Here is a 20,214-nt window from a genome sequence, read left to right as displayed (position 1 = left end):
TTAGATACATTAGATCCGCACAGAAGCACAACTTTGTTATTCTGGATCATCTCATTTACCGGTATTTGAGTCCGGAATTTTTTTTTTATTGATTTGTGAGAAGTTGAATTTTGCTTATATATACCGATTTGAGATTTAATTTCTTGACGGGTCCACTTGAAGTAAGTTTGTGTGTGCATATTACTCCTACTCTAATAGTAATAGACAAGGGAATATTCCTTATACACTTGCCTAAGAATGTTACGGGGCAAAATAGTAACTTCAGTCAATTGTATGGTCTTTGATGTAACGTTTTGTTAATAATTTATTTACATTTTTCAAAGCTCAAATTAGTACAAACGGTCATATATTCAAATGGAGCCCACTCCGCAGCCGCTTTGACGCCAGCCATAGTGGAGAGGAGTCGCATTCAAAGATGTAAAGGTTTAAGAATAGACAATTAGCAAACAAGAAGCCAAGAACACATGTGCATGTATGCAATTTTTTAAAAAACTAAAAACGATATCATACAACGTTTGATTATCCGATATGGGTTTAAACTTGGGCACATATGTTTCTCACCTGATGACATGATAAGTTGAGTTACAACCTAGTGTGTGACCACAAGGGTTAATAGTGGGAAACGAACCCATGATCTTTTGAAGATTCAAAACCTAGAGTGTGACCACAAGGGTTACTCATAATGAGAATCGAGACTCAAAAGACCTAAGGTGTAACCACAATGGTATTGCTTATAGTGAAAATCAAACTCATGATTTTCTGAATCTAAATAATTTGGCTCTAAGGAGATTCACCATTACACTAGGGAGTAGTTTATGCACTCATGCAAGTTCATATTTTTTTAAAATCTCCTAATCACTTTATTTTTTTAACAAAATGGAGATATATATATATCTCTTCCAAATTACGGTATTTAAAGGATATGAAAAATAAATAATATATGATAGATAAATTAATTTGCGGTAGACCATAATCGAATTGTATTTTTTTTTTTTAATGTCATAAGTAGGGCAGTCCAAAATTTCTTTTATCCTTTCTCAACTAATAATATATATATAGAGAGACACACACGAACGATAGATAAATAATATGCACGGAAGAAACAAAAGAAGAGGGTGAAAGAAAGAAAGAAAACAATTAGTAAGTGGACGTTTGAAAAGTAGGGACTCAAGTATTTCAATATATGACAGCAAACATTCAATCTAGCGCAACAAAAGCAATCTAGTAATTTATAAACACCAAACCATTCAAGGAAATTACAAACACCGGACTATGCCAGACTCCACTAGACTACACCAAATTACAACGATATATACCCAAGCAGACTAAACAAAGAAACAAAGAAAAGACAAACCTGAACAATTTCCAGAAATTTCTTGGATTGTAAAGAAACTTTCCCTTGTTTTCATCCATATAGAATATAATTTATGAATCCAAGTCAAATAAAACAATTCAACGAAACATCTTTATCTTTACAGAGCATCATCAGGAACGGTTACCTTCCAAATAATTATCCTTGAATCTAATCTAGTGCAACACACACAACCTTGCAATATTTTTCACTAAATAATTCTACCAACTACTTCAAGACCAATATTTACAGACTTTATAATGTCAACCTGGTTTTCCTAAAGGTTGAAAGTTCAATGTATGTAGCTGTGACAGAGTACTCTTCCCCAATTCATGCTGCATTCATTTCAATGTCCAGATCAGGCTTCAGCTATGGTTGTTGCATTCCATAGCATGGCTTGACAAAACAACTACTACTTCATGCTACATTCATTTCAAACAATAGATCAGGCCTCAGCTATGGACATCAAATTCCACCACCACATTGGTAGTTGAATTAGATGATTGATTGTCAGCGTCATGAATCCGATGTTAGATATTCTGCAAAAAAAAAAAAAAAAAAAAAAAAAGGATGAAGCAACCAGTAGAGCTTTGTGAGGATGTGTGAAAACTCTCTAAATAGACGAATGAAATTCGAAATAACTTTTTACACTATTCGGGCACGTGAATTGGCAACCTCAACAGCTAGTCTCATCATGACTCGCTATCAACATGTTACACAGATAACTTTTTTTTTCCACGCAATCAACAGAAGCAACAAGCAATCTATGGCAGTGATAGCATATGATGAAAATTTTCTTTCAGTTAGTGGGGGGTTGAGAGAGGAGCTTTTTAGGAAGAAATGTTATTACATGTGCGGGAAAAAAAAAAACCCTGTGACACAAACCCCTACGGTACATTGACAACCAGGCAAAAAAAATCCAAGTAAATTTTTCAAGGTACGTGAAGAAGCAGGTGTGAGTAATTCTAAACACAAACTTCTACATATTCTACCATTCATCCAGAACAAAAACTTATGTTTAACAATGACATTAATTCTATCACAAACTGCTTGGCTGTACCTCATGAGTTATGTTCTCTACTCAATTCTATCTAACTCAAAGAGTCTATACTCTAGAAATCACGTCAATATCCATATTATTGCTAATTACACCCACTTTTGTCATTCTTGGCATCCCCCTGATCTTATAACTGGAAACCTTCCAAATCAAACAAATGCATATCTATTGCATACAACTAAAATAAGCAGTTTATATAAGTTTGAACAGGATAAGATCAGTTAGCACAACTGAAAGGTGCAAAGCAAGATAAGGATTTTCATCATGACTGGGCCAGCTCTAGCAGCACAAACAAGCCACCTAGGCCACATAGAAGTAGAGGATGCTTCCTACACAGCTAGACACATGAAATTTACCACATGGGACGGAAAACTAAAGTAACGGCTTCATGACCTGAAAGGGTCTCCTGCCACATGATTCAGACTTCAGAGAATAAATTGTACTACTGATTAATCTATGGCGCATACAGGTATATCAATACAAACCTTCTCCGAATTTCTGTTCAAACCGAGCCACAATGTGTTTCCCATATGTGTACTTCTTCAAGGCATGGGCGTGTGCTCTTATACGACCAAGCAATATTGCCCGTTGACTATCATTAGACATTTCAAGAATCTTTTGAACCACATAATTCGCAAACTGGTCCTTCATCATCGTCTGGAGCATAAAATAAAATAAAAAAAAAATTATTACAAAGCAGGGGGGGTGCATGGGTAGGAGGGTATGGCAAGTGAACATATACAATAAATCACCTTCGGCACTACACTATCCAATAACAGGAAAATCTACCGTTTCACCGCAAACAGTACTAAAGTTTGAAAAATACAGAAATTAAAGGCGGTGTCATACCAGAAAGGATTGCTCTTTATCAACCCAAATAAATGGAAAAAGGGCGTCGGAATTCTGAGACAATTCTGAGACTTGACCCCCAGCAAGAAAAAGGTTAAGAGAACAAATTTGGGAAGAAGTAGAACTCAAGGAAAACACAGTGCATGTAACTAAACCCCTCTCTTCTAATGTAAAAAAGATACACATATTGAGTTGTTGACTTCTATTCAATTTAAGACTACAGGAGCAGTAAAGCCATACAAGAAAATGTTAAAGCATACCTCTTCGTAAGTCAAACATAATGAGATCATTAGCCAAGCTCGGGTAAAAGAGATTCATTCAACTTCAGGAAAAACTTTTTCTTTCACACATGAAGCTAGTCCAAAGAAACATAACTCCAAAACATTAAAAATGTATTTCTCAACTTACCAACAAATTATCATTCCCCTCATTCTGCCCAACAATCTCCTCAATTATGAGATCTCTTTCAGCGCTACCACCATACTTCAGACATTTCTCCACAACATTCGATGCAAATTTATGCTGGCTTAGCTGGACAATATGCCCGGACAGCTTGCTAATTATTTGACTTCTTTCACATGGCTTTCCTTTCTCCAATACATGCTGTAGAAGAAAGGACTTAAATTAAGATCCCATGATAGAGCAGAAAAATCACATTAAATTCAAGAAAAGATAAAGACTCAAGCATACATCTCATAGAATTCGTAGGCAAGAAGCCTAATTTATTAGACACAAGACAGTTTGAATACCACCAGTATGGCACGAACCACAGCTATCCAATTTCTCCATTAGCTGGCTAATCAACTAAACAAGCAAAATCAAGTACCGCATAACTCAAAGCATCTACATTGGCAGACGCCATTTGTTTTAATTTTATAAATGGGAAGGAAAAGATATTCAAATAACATTATTCTCTTTTAGAAGACTCTGTTGCACCTCAACTTTTGAGGTTTTGCTTGACCTTTAAGATTTGTAGTGCCCTTTTCAATCCCCCCTACCCCTCACCCCCAGGCCTTTCTTTCTCCTTCCTTCCCCTTATATAAGAAATTACAATTAAAAGATAAAAGAGATAATTTTATTCCAAAGAGAATTTTTACAAACAAAGGATCGACACTCCATATGTGATGCAAGTAGTACTTACATAGTCAATATGTATCAAGTCTCAACAATACCATTTTCTTCATGTACAAAAATACAAGGAATAAAGTCTTTAAAAGTAATAATACTTGGCTAGGCTTAAAAAATAGTCAATTTTATCTATGAATGAATGACCTTCAATCCAAAACATGTTATCTAACCACCAGAGCTTTACAACATAAATCAGAAACCACGACCTCCGCAAACAAACAGGAGAAGATCTAGTACTTTTTGCAGCTTTTCACTACAAATGGGTCAATTAAGTACAATTAAGATCACTGCCACAATGTGACAGGAGACATGCGCAATACACTGACTACATATAAAGAAGAATGAAAATATTTACAGTATTTAGCAAACATGAGAAAGCGAAGAACTTCAAAAGCAGATCATGCTTTCGTTAAGCTTATGTAACATCAGCAGCAAACACCAACCCCACGAGGGTAAGAAGAGAAGAGAAAGGAAAAACCTGGGTAACATAATTGCCATACTGATTCTGAGCAAGAGTGAGTGCAGACTCCAAGATCTCATCCACTATAAACTGGCATTGCAGTTCATCCGTACAATGTTCCAACACTCTCTACAAGTAAAAACAAAATGCAAAACAGCTTAGGCCGTAGACTGGTCTTTCTAGAAAATGAAAGCAAGGAAAAAGGAAAAGAAAATCACCTAAAATTATATTGAAGAACCTACCTGTATGACACGGCAACCATAAGGATGCATGGAAAGTACTGCCACTTGACCACAAAAGGCTGAGATTATGAAGTCAATGTTCCCTGTTGGAACACTCTCAATACACTTCTGTATCACATGATTCCCGTTTTGATCACGTACACATCTTATTACATGTCCATCCAGCTCACGAACAAGCTGTGCTCTCTGATCCAGCTCGATAACTTCAAGTGCCTAATCAAGAAATTGGCTAATTAATTAGTTATTCACAAGAAAAATTCAAGCATTAAATGTATGGATACAAGTACATAAGTAAGAATTTGGCATTCCACTTGATGAAGACGTCAAATATATCTGTCAAAACAACATATAAAACAGCACACTGAAAATGACAACTTTCTAAGTTTTGCTTCGACATTTTGCAATCCTAAATTAACAATGTGTGTAAAGAGTAATGGATTAATGTTAAAGATTCACCATTCCTTTAGGCTTGAGCTTAGGGGAAATGGTGTTTCACATCATATCAGAGCAGAATGTCATGGGTTCAAGCCATTGCTTTTGCATCTACCTCCCCCATTTATTGTGACTTCTCCAAGAGTTGGGCAACCCATTTCAAGGATTATTTGGCCCATGAGTGTGGGTTTATATCCCGCATCCACGATGTCCAGTCCCCATATATGAACTTTCACTGCGTGGGAACTCCAATCTCCAACTGTGAGTTCCACCGGGCCTTTAATTGTGATTGCCCCAACTGTGAAGCGGGTGTTCAAATACGTAAAGGAACTGAAATGTCCTCACCCAATAGGTTGACTTATCTTGTATAAATGAATTAAGAATGCCCTCCAATTTGCTAGAGCTTTTACGAGGCATGGTGTTACAGAGTTCACATCCCCAGTTTCCTAGACAACTAATCAAGGGGAAAAACCTAAGTCAAACAATGTATCATAATGGAAAACACTAAGTGCCACCAACTCCTGCATCATTTAGGAAGGAGGGTCAAACTAAAATATGCATACCCTTGGCCCAACATTTCAGACAGATTGTTTCAGTGATTCAAACCCGTGCAAGATTGTACTTTCGGAAGTGTAAAAAAGAATGTATAACGTATTATTTTCCAATTAAGACTTCTCAAAAAAAAATCAAGTGAATTTGGATTATACTAGAAAAAGATGAAAGTAAACTCATTATGCTCACGAAGAACATAGAGAGATTCTCAAAAGTGATTCCAATTCCCTATTCAAAAAGAATTGTATACAGAGGGGTAAGCAGAGATATTTAATAAAGAACAGAGATAATGAGTATTTCTGCAACTGTTATGGCCACAGATCCCAATACACACACTAAAACCACAAGAATTGGCCCATGAAACCAGATCAAGGGTGAATCAACAAAAGAATGCTTCAAAGGGAAACAAAGAACTCTCTATGTGGTGAAGAATAGGTGGTTCTAATTGATGGGTCATTTCTTGTCACGCGTGTTATCAAGATTCCTATATAGCCACGATAAATCTGGATCCATAGATTTCCTCATTCTGCACTTTAGTGATTCCATCTGATTCGTTCATCCGGAAGAAAGGATAGTTTATGTCCCGACTTCGTAATAACAACTACTGTGATGCATCTTACGCATTTGATGTCATAGACTTAATATCTGGTATTTACTAATTCCTTGTACAAGAGTGGTACCCCTAGGAGCGCTATAATGCATTTATTTTGTATTCCTAAATGTTAGAAACTTAGAATACATATAAATGATGTGAAATGCCCCAACCCGACCCAAATTGTTAACTTATTGGGTTGAATGGCAAACTAACTAATCTTAATAGTGGTATCAGAGAGGGATGTCTCGGGTTCAAACCTTAACTTGCCCAATTTAAACCCCCATTTGTTGTTACCCCAAGTGGGGACATTTGTGTGTATTTGTTGGCGCCCCAAGTAAGCTTTTGTGAGAGTAGCCCTAGCGTTGGGCCTCGTTGTTGTGCACGTGTTAGGCAGTTGGATTGCCCAGCCCACACGTGAGTAGGAGTGTTAGAATACGTATAAATGATGTGAAATGTCCCAACCAAACAAGTTAACTTATTGGGTTGAATGACAAAGTAACTAATCTATAACACTAAAAAAATATACAAACAGCAAAAATATGCTAGTACGAACTCCGAATTTGCTGCTAGTCATTCATATTTTCACTTCCAGTCTCAAATTCCCTATATTACCTGATCTTCTAGTCTCAAATTCCAATAAATTCCCTGTTCTTCTTACCTGGAATGGTTAATGAACCATTTTCCCATCACTGAAAACCAAAAGCACAATTAATATGCCTAGCATCTTAAACTGCTGGACCATAACTTTTTCCCTATGGGGTAAAGAGAACCATGAGCATACAATGACTGCTTCCCCAGTCCTAGGTTCATGATTACACTTGAATGCCAGCAGAAGGCGACACAACAGAAGACCAACTTTCTCAATGACTGCTTCAAGAATCGCAAGTTCATGATTTCATACACTAAGGGAAGGCCAAAAAATCCACAAGATACTAGAGTAAACTCTAGTAATACCTATTCATAAGAATCATAATTATCAGTTATCACTATCAGTTATAATTTCTTTCCTAGCAAGAAAGAATCAGGTCAAACATTTTCGTTGCGGATAGTGATACTGGATATCAAAAGCAAATTGATCACAAGGACAAGGTAGATAATATTACTGATTCAATAACTATAATATAAAGGGTGACAAACTCAGCCAGGTAACACAACCAGTCCCAAGCCCAAAATTCAGAATAAAAAGGAGGATGTAGTAGATAAACTACACCAAAACTTAAGAACAATACTCCCACTAAGACTGTAATGGATTTCTCTTGTGTAGTCAAGTAGCGGGCATCAAACAGTTTGGAATGAAGGATTTGATGATGTAATGATGATAAGGCTGACACTTGTTTATCAAAGACAGTGGTAGCTTAAGCATAGAAGTTAATGAGAAGCTATTAAATAACCATACCCTATAATTAGCTCAAGCTGGCTTTAATAAGTGTAACTCATGAACTACATATACCTTCTGGATAACACGACAGCCATACATCTGCAGACTCAAGGGTAAAATTTGACCCGCAAGCTGATTTCCCATTTCCTTCCTCTGCTCAGGACTCCCATACTCAAAAAACTGCAAGTACAGAAGAACAATAAATACATAACAAGTTTTAGATAAACAAAAAGTTCAAGAGAATTCCATGCTCAGTCACACACCTTTTGGATAACATAGTTACCAAATACATCTGTCATTAATTTGGAAGCATGTGGAAGAACTTCTTTAAACACAGATGTCTTCTCTTCAGCACTGCAACTCTCCAACTTCTGCTGAATAAATCGACTCCCGTGTTGATCAGCGCTGAAGTTGAGAAGTAAACATTATAGAGTTCTGCAAATGCTAAGTAAAAAGAATACCGATAGGAGGGAAAAGAATAAACCAAAACATAATGTAAACTTGCCTGAATTCAACAATATGCCCCGCAACATCAGATAGCTCGAATTTTCTACCTTTACCAGATTTCAACTCTTCAAGAAAACTATAAATTCTAGGATCATGAAGACTCTCAGATCCTCTTTGACCCTGCCAACCAGAATATCCGCCAACATACCTAGCAGAAGTCGGAGGAAATCGTATTTCGTTTCTTGTTCCAGGAACTCCAGGACCCAGAACTGGAGAAGCTGGCAAATGTGCATTAGCGAGGGAAAATGATGGATTTTGCAATGAAGTACCCATATTTGGCGGGCGTCCAATGTAGTGAGAAGAACCCATAACTCTTCCAGTTCCAGGGTTCAGAATTCCCACTCCTCCATTCTTTTGGTGTCGGAATCTTGGGTCATGTGAGGATGCAGCAATATCAGATCCTTTATATGTGACAATACTTTGGCTTCCAACCCTGGATGCTGATGGATCAAATTGACCAGAGGTAATATGTGCCTCCCCAAGAGGTTGTTGATAATAGTATTGCATATATACAGGATCAGCAAAAGAAGGTTGCACTGCATATCCAAGCTGTCCATAAAGCTTATTAGTTTGCTGCATCTCGCCTCCATGTGCAAAGCTTCCTCCAGTTGCAACCTCAGATATTCTAGCATTGAAGTTTGGACCAGCAGACCCATTAAAAACCACCATTGGAATGGCCCCGTGATGGGTGTATCCAGAAACGAGTGGAGGAACAACAGTTGGACTCAAAGAATATCCGCCTACACCGTATTGTGTAGAGTACATGTTTGGAGTTTGTATATTAGTGTAAAAAGGATTTCCAGAGGTCATGTAGGCTGCAGCAGTTGCATAGAGTGGAGGAGTCAAGCCAGATGATGGCAGTACTGGCTGTACCTCTGTTGTGACATTGCAGGCCCCAGGGTATGAGCCATTCACTCCCAAAGAACTCACTTGAGATACCTCAATTGGAACTTTAAATGAATTGTTTCTTTGCTGGTGTACTTGATGTAGCTGTGTGTTAGACTGGTGATTGAGCTGCCGTGGTCCTTGATTTTTTTGATCTACAGAACTTGGCAGGCTAGATATATTAAGGTCCTTCATTTTAGGTTCAATAACTGTTGCATTAGTATCATGCAGAGTTTCTCCCAGAAGAGGAGACGTGGATGGTACACTTCCTGTACAATCAGAGGAAGATGAGCTTAGGCCGGAAGCAGCCACACAATCAGATTTCATTGACGGCCTCTTGTCATTTGCTCTAGGAGTTGATTTAACCACATTCAATCTGCAATCAGCATCATTATCCACTGCTTCTTCTGTTGTTCCAGAGCTTAATGAGTGAGACTGATTATATACAGGTGATGGAGTACGAGGGAAATCTTGCTGCAAATTAGAAACAATAGCTACGCACTTACACTCACACAAAGAAACAAAGCAATAAATGTAGCTACTGTCAACTTTTAGTATTCACACCTTCCCACCAAAATTAACAACTATAAATTTCGAAATATAAAGAACTTGTGATCAATCAGAGCATACAAAAAGAGTTATGAACGAATGACGAGATAAACTTAAACCCAAAGATAGAAATGAAAATATGTAAAATATGTACAAGCATAATAATTCACAATCAAAGTAGCATTGTAGCAATAGAATACATTGACTTGAAAAGACATTACCTGTATTAAATCAACCACACTTCTGGGATGGCCTTCTACCGAAGATGTATCCTGTTCAGCCCAGAAGTCAGTTGACTCTTCAACCAAATCATCAGAGGGCTGCCTAGGCAAGCGATCCTCCTCAGCCTCTTCTGTGTGTGCAGATAGGGTAAATTGAGACAAATGCATTCTGCTGTCATCTATAGAAGTCCATCCAAAATTATTACCGTATTTACCACTCAGCTGATTCAGGTTCTGAGGCGTAGAAAGTCTTGGTTTAAAGTTCACATTAGAAGAAACAGCTATAGTGTCACGTAATTTTCTTGCCGACTTGCGGCTTTCAATTTCACTGTTTGGGCTCAAACTCTGCTGCAATGCAAGGTTACTTAGGGCCAAAAAAGAACTCTCCATGCTTGGGGGCGCACTTCCACTTCGAATAGGTGCCGCATCCCTGCCGCTGCCATGAAGTGTATGACTCTTGAGCAATCCTAACTCTTCTGCCACCATATTGGTAGGCAATGGTGCGAATTTTGCAGCAACCTTATGGGAAGGCATTCTAATTGGACTCTCAGTTGTCATACTACTTGAATATTGTTTCCCCGCTTTCCCAATGAATCACATAGCCGCCTGAAAAGCAGCCTTCCTTTTGGGCTGTACCAAGCAGCAAAGTTGCAATAAAGCTTAAACAAGCAATTACCAGAATACACAAATCTGAAATAAATAAGATAGACAAACATTGTACAAGTGGTGGAAAAAAGAGTAGCGTAATTATTAAAAAATTTACAACTCCACACATTAGAAATTGAGACATAATGCAAAAAACCAATTATCAGGGAATTTTACATCAATAGACAAGAAAATCAAATTGTTTCAGGAAATCATGACTAATGCGGCCTAATCAGTAAAAGGAAATGATGGTAGTAGTTCCTGGGGTATTTTGAAACGACACAAGAGGGAATTCCAAAAACTCCATTAAAAAAAAGAAGTCCAAAAACTCATAATTATAGCCTCGTCTGAGTAAAAGAACGCAATCCATAACATCAAATTTCATCAAACTAAAACTCAAATTGCAAATTGAATATTCATGTATGCCTGTTGGTGATAATTCACATTTCACAAAAGAGTAAAGTAGAAAACACTTTTCCAACGTCAAATCGGCACAATTCAAAGGATAATTAAACCAACCGCAAAAAATAGGGAAACTACAAAAGTCACCAACAATAGAGCTCAATTGAAAACGAAACAAGACAATATAAGCTCAACCAAATAATTACCAAAATCTCAGTGATCCCAGGACAAGTGAAAACACCTTTCATGATTTGTCATGTTTATGACGAAGGAATACAAAGAACCCAAACAATCTACTCTTTGTTTAGTAAACAAGAAATGAAAGACATCACCATCTCAAACCAATGAAAGTAAACACTCCCTCAGTCTGAAACATGTGATAGTAATACAATCCCCTCACACTCTGTAAACCCAAAAATACAAAAAACACAATTCACACTGAAATTTATTTTCTTTTGCTTATTTTCTCTACCCATCAAGAAACGCAGCCACAGAGGATAGCGTAAAGACAATCACGATAAACAATAAGCCTATCAGAATAACACGTCTTCTTCACATTCCACGCAATTACAACTCACCACGATACAAACAGAAGCTAATGTCAAACAAAAAAATACAGCAAAACCCACATAATAATTTGTTTGACTAGCAAAAGAAGTGCACATAAAGCTTCATTTTTTTAAAAACCCTAAACAAACTTGTAAGCAAGCATAGGGTTGAGGGCAATAGTAGAAGATTCTCTTACCCAGTAAGTCAAGAAGAAAGACTCAGTATTGAAAACCCTAGATCCTCTGCAGACAATGAAAGTTTTGGGGTGGTCAAGAGGGGAAGAAGGGGACAGAGAGAGAGAGAGTTGGAGGTCCAAAATGAGAAATTTGGCTTCGTTTGTTTTGTCAGGGACTTCACGACTCGCGAGTTATATGCTTGCCATAAAGGGCAAAAGTGTTAACGCCACTCCCAGCTTCGGCTTCGCTATTGGGTCGTGTTTTTTAACTCTCGGTTTTAGATTTTTTAGGTTTCATTGGTTTGGATTCTTCGGAATTGGAAGTGACAAGTGCGTGGTCACCGGTTAGACCGGTCGGTTCGTTTCGGTTTTCAAAACCTTAATACACACAAAGTTCAAAAGGGGCAAAAGAGGGATTTTATTCTCATGCTGTTAATAATAATGACTTTCTGGTAACTTTTATAGTAATTTTGGCTTTTGGCTTGTCTTTTTGGAGGGAAGAATAAAGTTTCGAAATGGTATAAAATTATTTTATAATCATATTAAGTGGTGTTCGATGGTTTTTAAAAAAACTCACGATAATATAATTTTATGCAAATATTGAGATATATTGGGCCTAATTTCGGGCTCAAGTTGATCCCATACTAGGTTACAGGCCCGAGTCGATCTCAGGTCGGGCTTCGTGCCAGGTCGGTCCTAGGCTAGGCTTCCTGGTCTAGTATGTCACGGGACGATCTTCTGGGTCGGATCGGTCCCTGGGCTGGCTCAAGGGTCAGGTCGATCTAGAGATGGTCATCAGGATCAGGTCTGTCTAGGGATGGTCTTTGGGGTCGGGTTTGTCCTGGGACGATGTTCGAGGTCAACTCTGTCCCAAGATGGTCTTCTGGGACGGTCAGACTACAGGCCTGGGATGGTCATCGGGGTTGGGCCAGTCTTGAGGCGGGATGGAACATCCCAATTCCTAACCAGTGGTAGCAAATGGACCGCCATTGCAAGTTGCATGTCATAGAAGGCCCTAGTACCAGGCAGGCTACCAGCCCAAGAGTAAGGGAAAATAGTTGTGTAATATAGAGCCCCCACCCCCACCTAGGTGTCTGCGGGCTAAGAAAACCTCTTCGAGTAAAATCCTCGACAGTCGGTCGGTCAAAATGGGGATCTCCAATTGCATGAGTAATAAGATTTACACCATGCTTCGAAATTTCCTTGTCATGTTTTAGCCTGGAACATCAAGAAGATAAAGTAAAAGGCCTTGTTTGGGTGACAACTAACACAAAACTATTTCAAAAGATTAATAAATTTTTGCTATTTTTTTATGCCACGTGTCAACATAACATATTTGTAGCCTCTAATATTGAAGGTAGAATGTTGAGGGTGATCCTTTTAAGATAACTATGATCTTGTACTCTCCTAATCTTAAATTGGTTGATTATGATTTTTACTTTTGGAGATTCTTTAACTATATATAATATAAATATTACTCTTTTAATGTTATGATTTCAACATGTGTGTAATAGATTAAGGCACTAAAAAAGGCAACCATTATTGAAAACAAGATGCATGTTTAAAATTAATTTTTTGTTAAACTAAATAATTACTATAAATTGAGAATCAAATGTCATTTATATGTATGGTATTTAATAGAGGTCTCGAGTTCGAGCCTCCCCATCCCACTCCCTTACAATAAAAAAAATAATTAGTATGAATTTTGAAGTTTAAATTCCAATTGTATGATATGCATAACTCGGAGGTTTTCATTGCCACATGTTTCAATTTATGAATAAAATTGTTATTGATAGATTGTGTACCAATATAAGAGGTGGTTCGATTGACAATTTATTGAATTAGACATATGTGTGTCAATGTCAAATGTTCGAATCAATGGGAAACAAATTTCTCTAGAATTTTCCGAACGTGGGCTTATTTTTTGGGCTTCTTCAGATACTTGTCTTCCTGATCCGGATCCATCAACCCAAACGTGGTGATCGGATCCAATTCCCAAACCCTCCAAAAAAACCCAGTGTTTTCAGTATTCTCCTCGCCCGATCTTCGCTCGACTCGTTGAAGCTCTGATAGATAATAATGGAGGAAGTACAAGAGAGAGCAGAGAACTTCACACTCGTTACTAGAAAGTCCTGTTTCAATCTCCCCACCGCCTGCCCTACTTGCTTGCCCGTTTATTTGTATCTCAAACTTGCTCGAGTTCCCTTTCAGTTGGATTTCAATTCCATATTCCCTGACTCAGGTATTCATATCTCTTTTATTCACTTATACGTGGTTTTCCTTGGTGGGTTCTGCGAATATACTTGTGGGTATACTCTGTTTGCTCTTCTTGTCTATTAGGTTCTTGAAAACTTAATTTATTTTTCCTTGTGATGCCTTTAGGTGCATTATTTACCGAGTATTTTCTGTTTTATTTTTCTATTCCTTACAAAAACCCAAATTTGGCCTAGAAGATGAACGTAGAAGAATCAATGTCTTAGTATACTTAACAATTAAACGAAGAAAATTCTTTAATATTTTTGTTTGTATTGGAAATAGCAAATGGAATGGAGATGATGCGGGGTTTCAATTGGTCGGGAATGTAGTTTACTGAGTTTAATTGGCTTGGTTTTGTAAATTTCTTGGGTCTCACTGTTGCAATTTGGAAGCTGGGAAATCAAGGTTTAATTGGGTATTTTTCTTAATTTGAAAGAGTTTGGGTGATAAGATATGTCAATATCAAGTGGCTATATAATATTTTTCAATTTCAATGTCTTGTTGCACGTATTCTTATAAGATTCTATTTAGGTATGAAGCCTAAATTTATCTTTGTTCCGAGGTCCAACTTGAGTTGCATCGACATTTGTTACAATGATTATAATTGATTTCCTGATCATTTTCTTATTGTTTTTCCGAAATTATAGATACATGGAAGGGTTACGGTGGAAATAATCTTATTTTGTTTGCATCTGCCCTTTTTTTCCTGAAGATGGGAGCTCTTACTGCATTATGCATCAGATATTGATTCTATCTTCTTGCAGAAATGACAACATAGCATATTAGCATGCATAGTTACTTGTGCAATACAGAGATATGGATGAATGACAAAAAACTTATCCAAATTATGCATCAGATATTGATTCTATCTTCTTGCAGATTTGACAGTATAACATGCATACTTGTGCAATACATAGAGATACAATTGAATGACAAAAAACATATCCAAATTGTTCTTGATGAATTTTTCTAGTACAGCTGGTATAAACTAGAAAATGGCATATGTTGTTGCATATGATGATAAAATAATTGTTAAGTATTGTGCATACAATGATTTCATAGATCGTTGTCAGTTCCTGCCTTGACGTTGCTGGAGATTCTCTTCTTCTTCTTTGTCAAAGGGGCATGTTGCAGCAATAGTGGAGGCTGCTACATTATAGTACGCGCTTCCTGAATGCCCATGTGGAGAAATATTCTTTTGGATGCTTATTGATTGTTTTAACTTTTAATGTTTGGAATAATTGCTGTAACAATTAGCTGTTTTGCGGTAACAAATATGCTTGATGTCTAATACTATGATGTGGGTAACAAATATTCTTGATGTCTAATACTATGATGTGGTTTTTGTGTTTGTGTGCGCGCGCATGTATTTGCCTATGCTGCCAACCTAGTTGGTTTAGGTGATCAATATTGAAATCATGTTGTTGTTCTGGATTTCTGTGGTAGATCAAATTCCTTACGTTGAGTCTGGAACTTTTGTGGCCTATAATAATGAGAATGGTGGGGTTATCGATCGCCTGAAGGAAGATGGTCTTGTTGACCTGGACACTGAGATCCATTCTGTGCCAGAATGGATTTCTACAAAAGCAATGATTACCTCCTGGCTGGCTGATGCAACTGCGTATGAACTCTGGGTGGGGTCTGATGGAGATTCTGCCTACAAAATTTATTTTTCTGATCTTCCATGGCCAATAGGGAAGGTTTTATTCATCAAGCAAAAGTATTCCGTAAAGCAGCGACTGGGAATTACTAAAGCCAATGCCGAGCAAATTGAAGAAGAGGTCCGCTTCTACGCTGTCTTATTACTGTTCAAACTTTAAAACTGGGGCTTCCTTTCTTTTTCTGTGTATGGATGTGTGTGTTAGATTTTTGCATTTTTTGATATTTATCTGGACACTGATTGTAAAGAGGATGGGCCAGAGGGGTGATGGTGTTTTTCCTACTCCATTCTTATTCTTGTGTAATTTCATTTTTTGGTTTAATAACTTTGAACTCACTTATGGTTATATATTTTTTACGAGTAGATATATAAAAGAGCGAAGGTTGCTTATGGCGCTCTGTCAGCGAGGTTAGGGGAACAGGAATTTCTCTTTGAGAACAGGTGAGTCTTTTGGATTCAACGTGGTTGATATTTGTTTCTTTTCGTTACAAACTCAGTCGAGGAAGTTGCAATTATGCAGACCATCAAGTTTGGATGCTCTTTTCCTTGGACATGTGCTTTTCACTCTTGAGGCACTACCGGTTAGTCAACCGTAGAGTTATTTAATTGTTTATAATTTTGTTGGAAGTAATTTGATGCTTATATTATCAGATATAAGAAACAAATTGCATCCTTCAGATTAGAGTTCACATATCTTATGCATTCAATTGTGTGTGGCACCTGGTTATCATGATTTCCCTTTTATCATTTAAATTGAGACCTCTCACAGAACATATTGGAAGGACGAATAGCCATATAGAATTGATGAGTTTTGAAGCCATGAGTAAACTCCCTGAATTCGCATGGTATTGATTGATTATCTAATCAAAATCCTCATTTAGTGTGCGTGACAATGCATGATACTTGTGGCGATCATAGTTGTGAAATGATGATTTATAGAGTGTCTCCATATCATGATGTTTTTTGTTATTGTCTCCTATCTTATTCTGTATAGCAAGTTATTCATAATAACTAACTTATTTAAAAACATTCTTAAAAACTTATAACATGAGTAAACTGCATGACCGTACTGAATGATTATCTGATCAAAATCCTCATTTAATGTGACAATGCATGATGCTTGTGGAGACCATAGTTGTGAAATGGTGTATTATAAAGTACATATCCTGATATTTTTGGTTATTGTCTCCTATTATATTATGTATCGGAAGTTTTTCATAATAGCTAACTAATTTAAGAACTATAAAACTTCTAAGAAAATTATCATATTAACATTTCACCATAGAAATCAGGGGTTATTTTTTATATATATTTTAAAGACATCACCACCAAGAATGGAGGGAAGCAATATGAGGATTTACATTCACCTATGAAAAATGGACCTGTTGTTTAAAGGGTTGAGGTCCTTCTGGGAAATTTCAGTGATATTTTTTAAAATTTTAGAAGGCCGTCAGACCGGCAGTTAGTAAATTTTAAATTTAACAAATGACATGTATCATAACTATGCTTTGTTTCCATTCCGATAAGATAGGTGTATCGAGCCAAAATCTGCCCTTGCCTGTACGTATTTTATGCTCTTTTTTTTTGAATGCAAAAGAATTTTTATTCAGGGCCACCTATTTATTGGGTGTCATAACTTATAAGTTTTTAAAAATTATTGCTGCAGCTGTGGGGGGCTGGCTCAGCGATGCTATTGACTATTAAAAACCTCAATGACTCGCATTCTTAAAAAAAAATTTCTAGCTTTACAGCATCTTATTCCTGAAGCTTGTTCAAGTTGTACAATCTTGAGGACTTGCATTGATTTTGATTAGCATCTTATGCGAACATGTAACCCAGTGGTAGAGTTGTAAGAGTGCGACCTAGGTCATAGGTTCAATTCTTGTAAACAACCTCTCCACATATTATGTAGGGTAAAATCTGCTACATCCTGCCTGTTCCTAACCCCCCGCTCACTGCGGGAGCCTTGTGTTCGGTAGTTGTTTAGCTTCTTTTTTTTTTAACCTACAGCGTCTTTTGCGAAGCTTGTTTAAGCTTTTTTCTGGCTTTACAATCTTGAATACTTGCATTGAATTTCATTTTAATAGTAATGAATGTCAACTTGTTATGTTTCTACAAACTTGAGCAGATAATGATGCTTGAGTATCAGAAACTTTTAATGTGAAGCGAACTTCTTCATAAAAGCGTGGCTAACTTAATTGTTACTTTCATCCCCATTTGTGCATTTCCTTTTAGAGATTTCATAGTTTACACAAGTCCGTGTACATTGATTGAATATCTAGTGACTACTGATATGACTGCCCGTGGTGATTACTATATTCATGTCAAGGTCTATACTGTGTAATGTGGGTGGAAAATACTGATGTTTAATTTTTTTTCATTGGTTTTGCTGTGCTCTGGTAGGTATTATCATATATTGCATGGATACAATTCAAAGAGAGATTATCATATACTGATCATCAGACTACACCTTGCTTTTGCATTCGGAGGATATATTTATTTCTGATGTTGATTTAGTGAGACGAGCATTATGCTGGAGAGGGATTGGAAAAGGCTATTCTAGAAATACTAGATTTTAAGTTATTCAAATCTTAAACTTTGTTCGTTCTATAAACCACCAGAGACACTACACTATGTGGTAAATTTGTCCATTTCACATTGTGTAGGTAAAATTGGTGCATGCTTTTTCCTCGTTATTAAAACACGAGATTAAATAAAATCTTGGCATTGTTTCATGCTTTCAACAGTAAAGTACCATAAACTAAAATAACTTTTCCAGTCTTACTGATATAAGCAATCTAAGCCTGCTCCATTTAATTTTCAGGAGACATCGGTTCTGCGGAGCAAACTCCTTGAACATGATAATATTGTACGGTATGCTGAAAAGCTTAAAAGGGAGTTTGTAGAAGGCGGTTCATTGCCGTCCTCTCTCCCACAGTTATCGGGAGACCCTTCATCATCAACACCAAGAAGAGGTCCTTCAAAATGGAGTAGGCAATCTTTATCTCAAACTTGTTTTTAATTACTTTTATTAGTTGATTATAAAATGAAAACAGGCTATTTATTATATAATAGTGAGCCTTTTTATTGTCTCTAAACCCTCTGTATGTAAGAATTGTTCATAAATTATAAGTTATGGCTGGAAAAGGATTTTCTTGGTAGCGTATTACTGGATTCCCAATAACTCTTTGATTTTTCAGAAATGACTGATATGGTTGGAAGAAATCGAGAATGATTTATTGTTCTTTTTTGTTTTGTAACTTGTTGGCCAAACCTAATGTCCTAAATAGAAATTCACATTTCACAAGCTAATAAGCTTTTGCCTTCTCTTGTTTCTGCCTTGTTCTCTCCCATACCTTTGAGTATCCGTGTTAAATAACTGAAGTCCTTCAATAAATTAGTACCTTTTTCAATAAAATATTACCTAGAAAATCAAATAATTCAAAAACAAACCAGTTTCTCTATTAGTTTCAGGACCACCTATACACCAGCTAGTATATTTGATGCGAAATGTGAACTTTTTTAAGGTAATAGCCCTAAACAGCGCCCATTTAGAGTTTGAGAATTCGTTTTCTTCTGCTAAGATTGTGATTTTTGTTGTGCCTGGCTATCGTTACGTTCATATATATGAGCCAGCTATTTTGTTCAGTTCATCTGGTGACTCCTTTCTTACTATTCAGATTTGAGCCATATTGACATAATGGTGTATTCTGTAGGTTCAAAGCCCAAGAACAAACCTAAGAGGGAGAAGACGGAGGAGGAAAAGACTTTCAAAAGAAGGGCCAAGTATTTTTTGGCCACACAAGTAGTTGCTGTCGTTCTTTTCCTATCAATCATTGGGGGACATGATTCTTCCGAGGTGGAGCTTGATGACGATGATGAAGGTTATTATGGCACGGACTGACAAAACATTCGTACACCGCCGATTATTCTCATATGAATTTTTTTCCTTCTTGACGACGATGATGAAGGTTATCATTGATATTCATCAATGATAACACAGTCTTCTTGACAGCAGGATTTAAATGTTTTGTTTATCCGTTCCGTTATTCTTCTTTTCCCCCCTTAAATAATATTGCAATTTTTTTTTTTGAAAAATAGCCATTCATATAAATCAAACAGTGTGACAGGTACATTAGTTTGAGCAGAGCAATACCCAGGTCGCTTTGAAGGAATGCATCTGAAGTAGTACTTTCTTCCTATTGTATCTTCTTTGTTTTACATATTTGCTTATTACATTGAAAGTAGCAGATCATGAATATATATTTACATATGGAACAAGAAGTCAATGCAGTTTTAGTCGGGTTTAGGAACATGAGCA

General features: G+C 36.9%; 2 protein-coding genes across 4 annotated transcripts; one reads left to right on the top strand and one right to left on the bottom strand.

Moving 5' to 3' along the window:
* Positions 1-1,362: 1,362 nt before the first annotated feature.
* On the bottom strand, positions 1,363-12,226 carry LOC120006419 (pumilio homolog 6, chloroplastic). 3 transcript variants are annotated; one of them, XM_038856449.1, is made up of 11 exons: positions 11,999-12,226; positions 10,413-10,836; positions 10,207-10,337; positions 8,550-9,910; positions 8,308-8,449; positions 8,117-8,224; positions 5,088-5,300; positions 4,864-4,974; positions 3,666-3,860; positions 2,894-3,065; positions 1,363-1,890 (listed from the first exon to the last, which is right to left on the bottom strand). In XM_038856449.1, exons 2-11 carry the CDS (start codon positions 10,762-10,764, stop codon positions 1,868-1,870), a joined length of 2,808 nt encoding a protein of 935 aa, XP_038712377.1. In that variant the 5' UTR covers positions 10,765-10,836; positions 11,999-12,226; the 3' UTR covers positions 1,363-1,867. The 3 variants fall into 3 exon arrangements, with proteins under 3 accessions (XP_038712377.1, XP_038712378.1, XP_038712376.1); XM_038856450.1 differs by having other exon boundaries at positions 10,422-10,836; XM_038856448.1 differs by having other exon boundaries at positions 10,207-10,836.
* Positions 12,227-13,947: 1,721 nt separating this feature from the next.
* LOC120006422 (mitochondrial outer membrane import complex protein METAXIN) lies at positions 13,948-20,140 on the top strand. The gene is made up of 6 exons (XM_038856452.1): positions 13,948-14,219; positions 15,680-16,014; positions 16,258-16,334; positions 16,414-16,474; positions 18,718-18,883; positions 19,610-20,140. Exons 1-6 carry the CDS (start codon positions 14,057-14,059, stop codon positions 19,795-19,797), a joined length of 990 nt encoding a protein of 329 aa, XP_038712380.1. The 5' UTR covers positions 13,948-14,056; the 3' UTR covers positions 19,798-20,140.
* The last annotated feature ends 74 nt before the right edge of the window (positions 20,141-20,214 follow it).

Source organism: Tripterygium wilfordii, chromosome 9 (assembly GCF_013401445.1).
Source record: "Tripterygium wilfordii isolate XIE 37 chromosome 9, ASM1340144v1, whole genome shotgun sequence".
In the NCBI taxonomy this organism is placed as follows: Eukaryota; Viridiplantae; Streptophyta; class Magnoliopsida; order Celastrales; family Celastraceae; genus Tripterygium; species Tripterygium wilfordii.
Note: the sequence above shows the minus strand (reverse complement) of the source record. Positions and strands in the feature narration are given on the sequence as shown.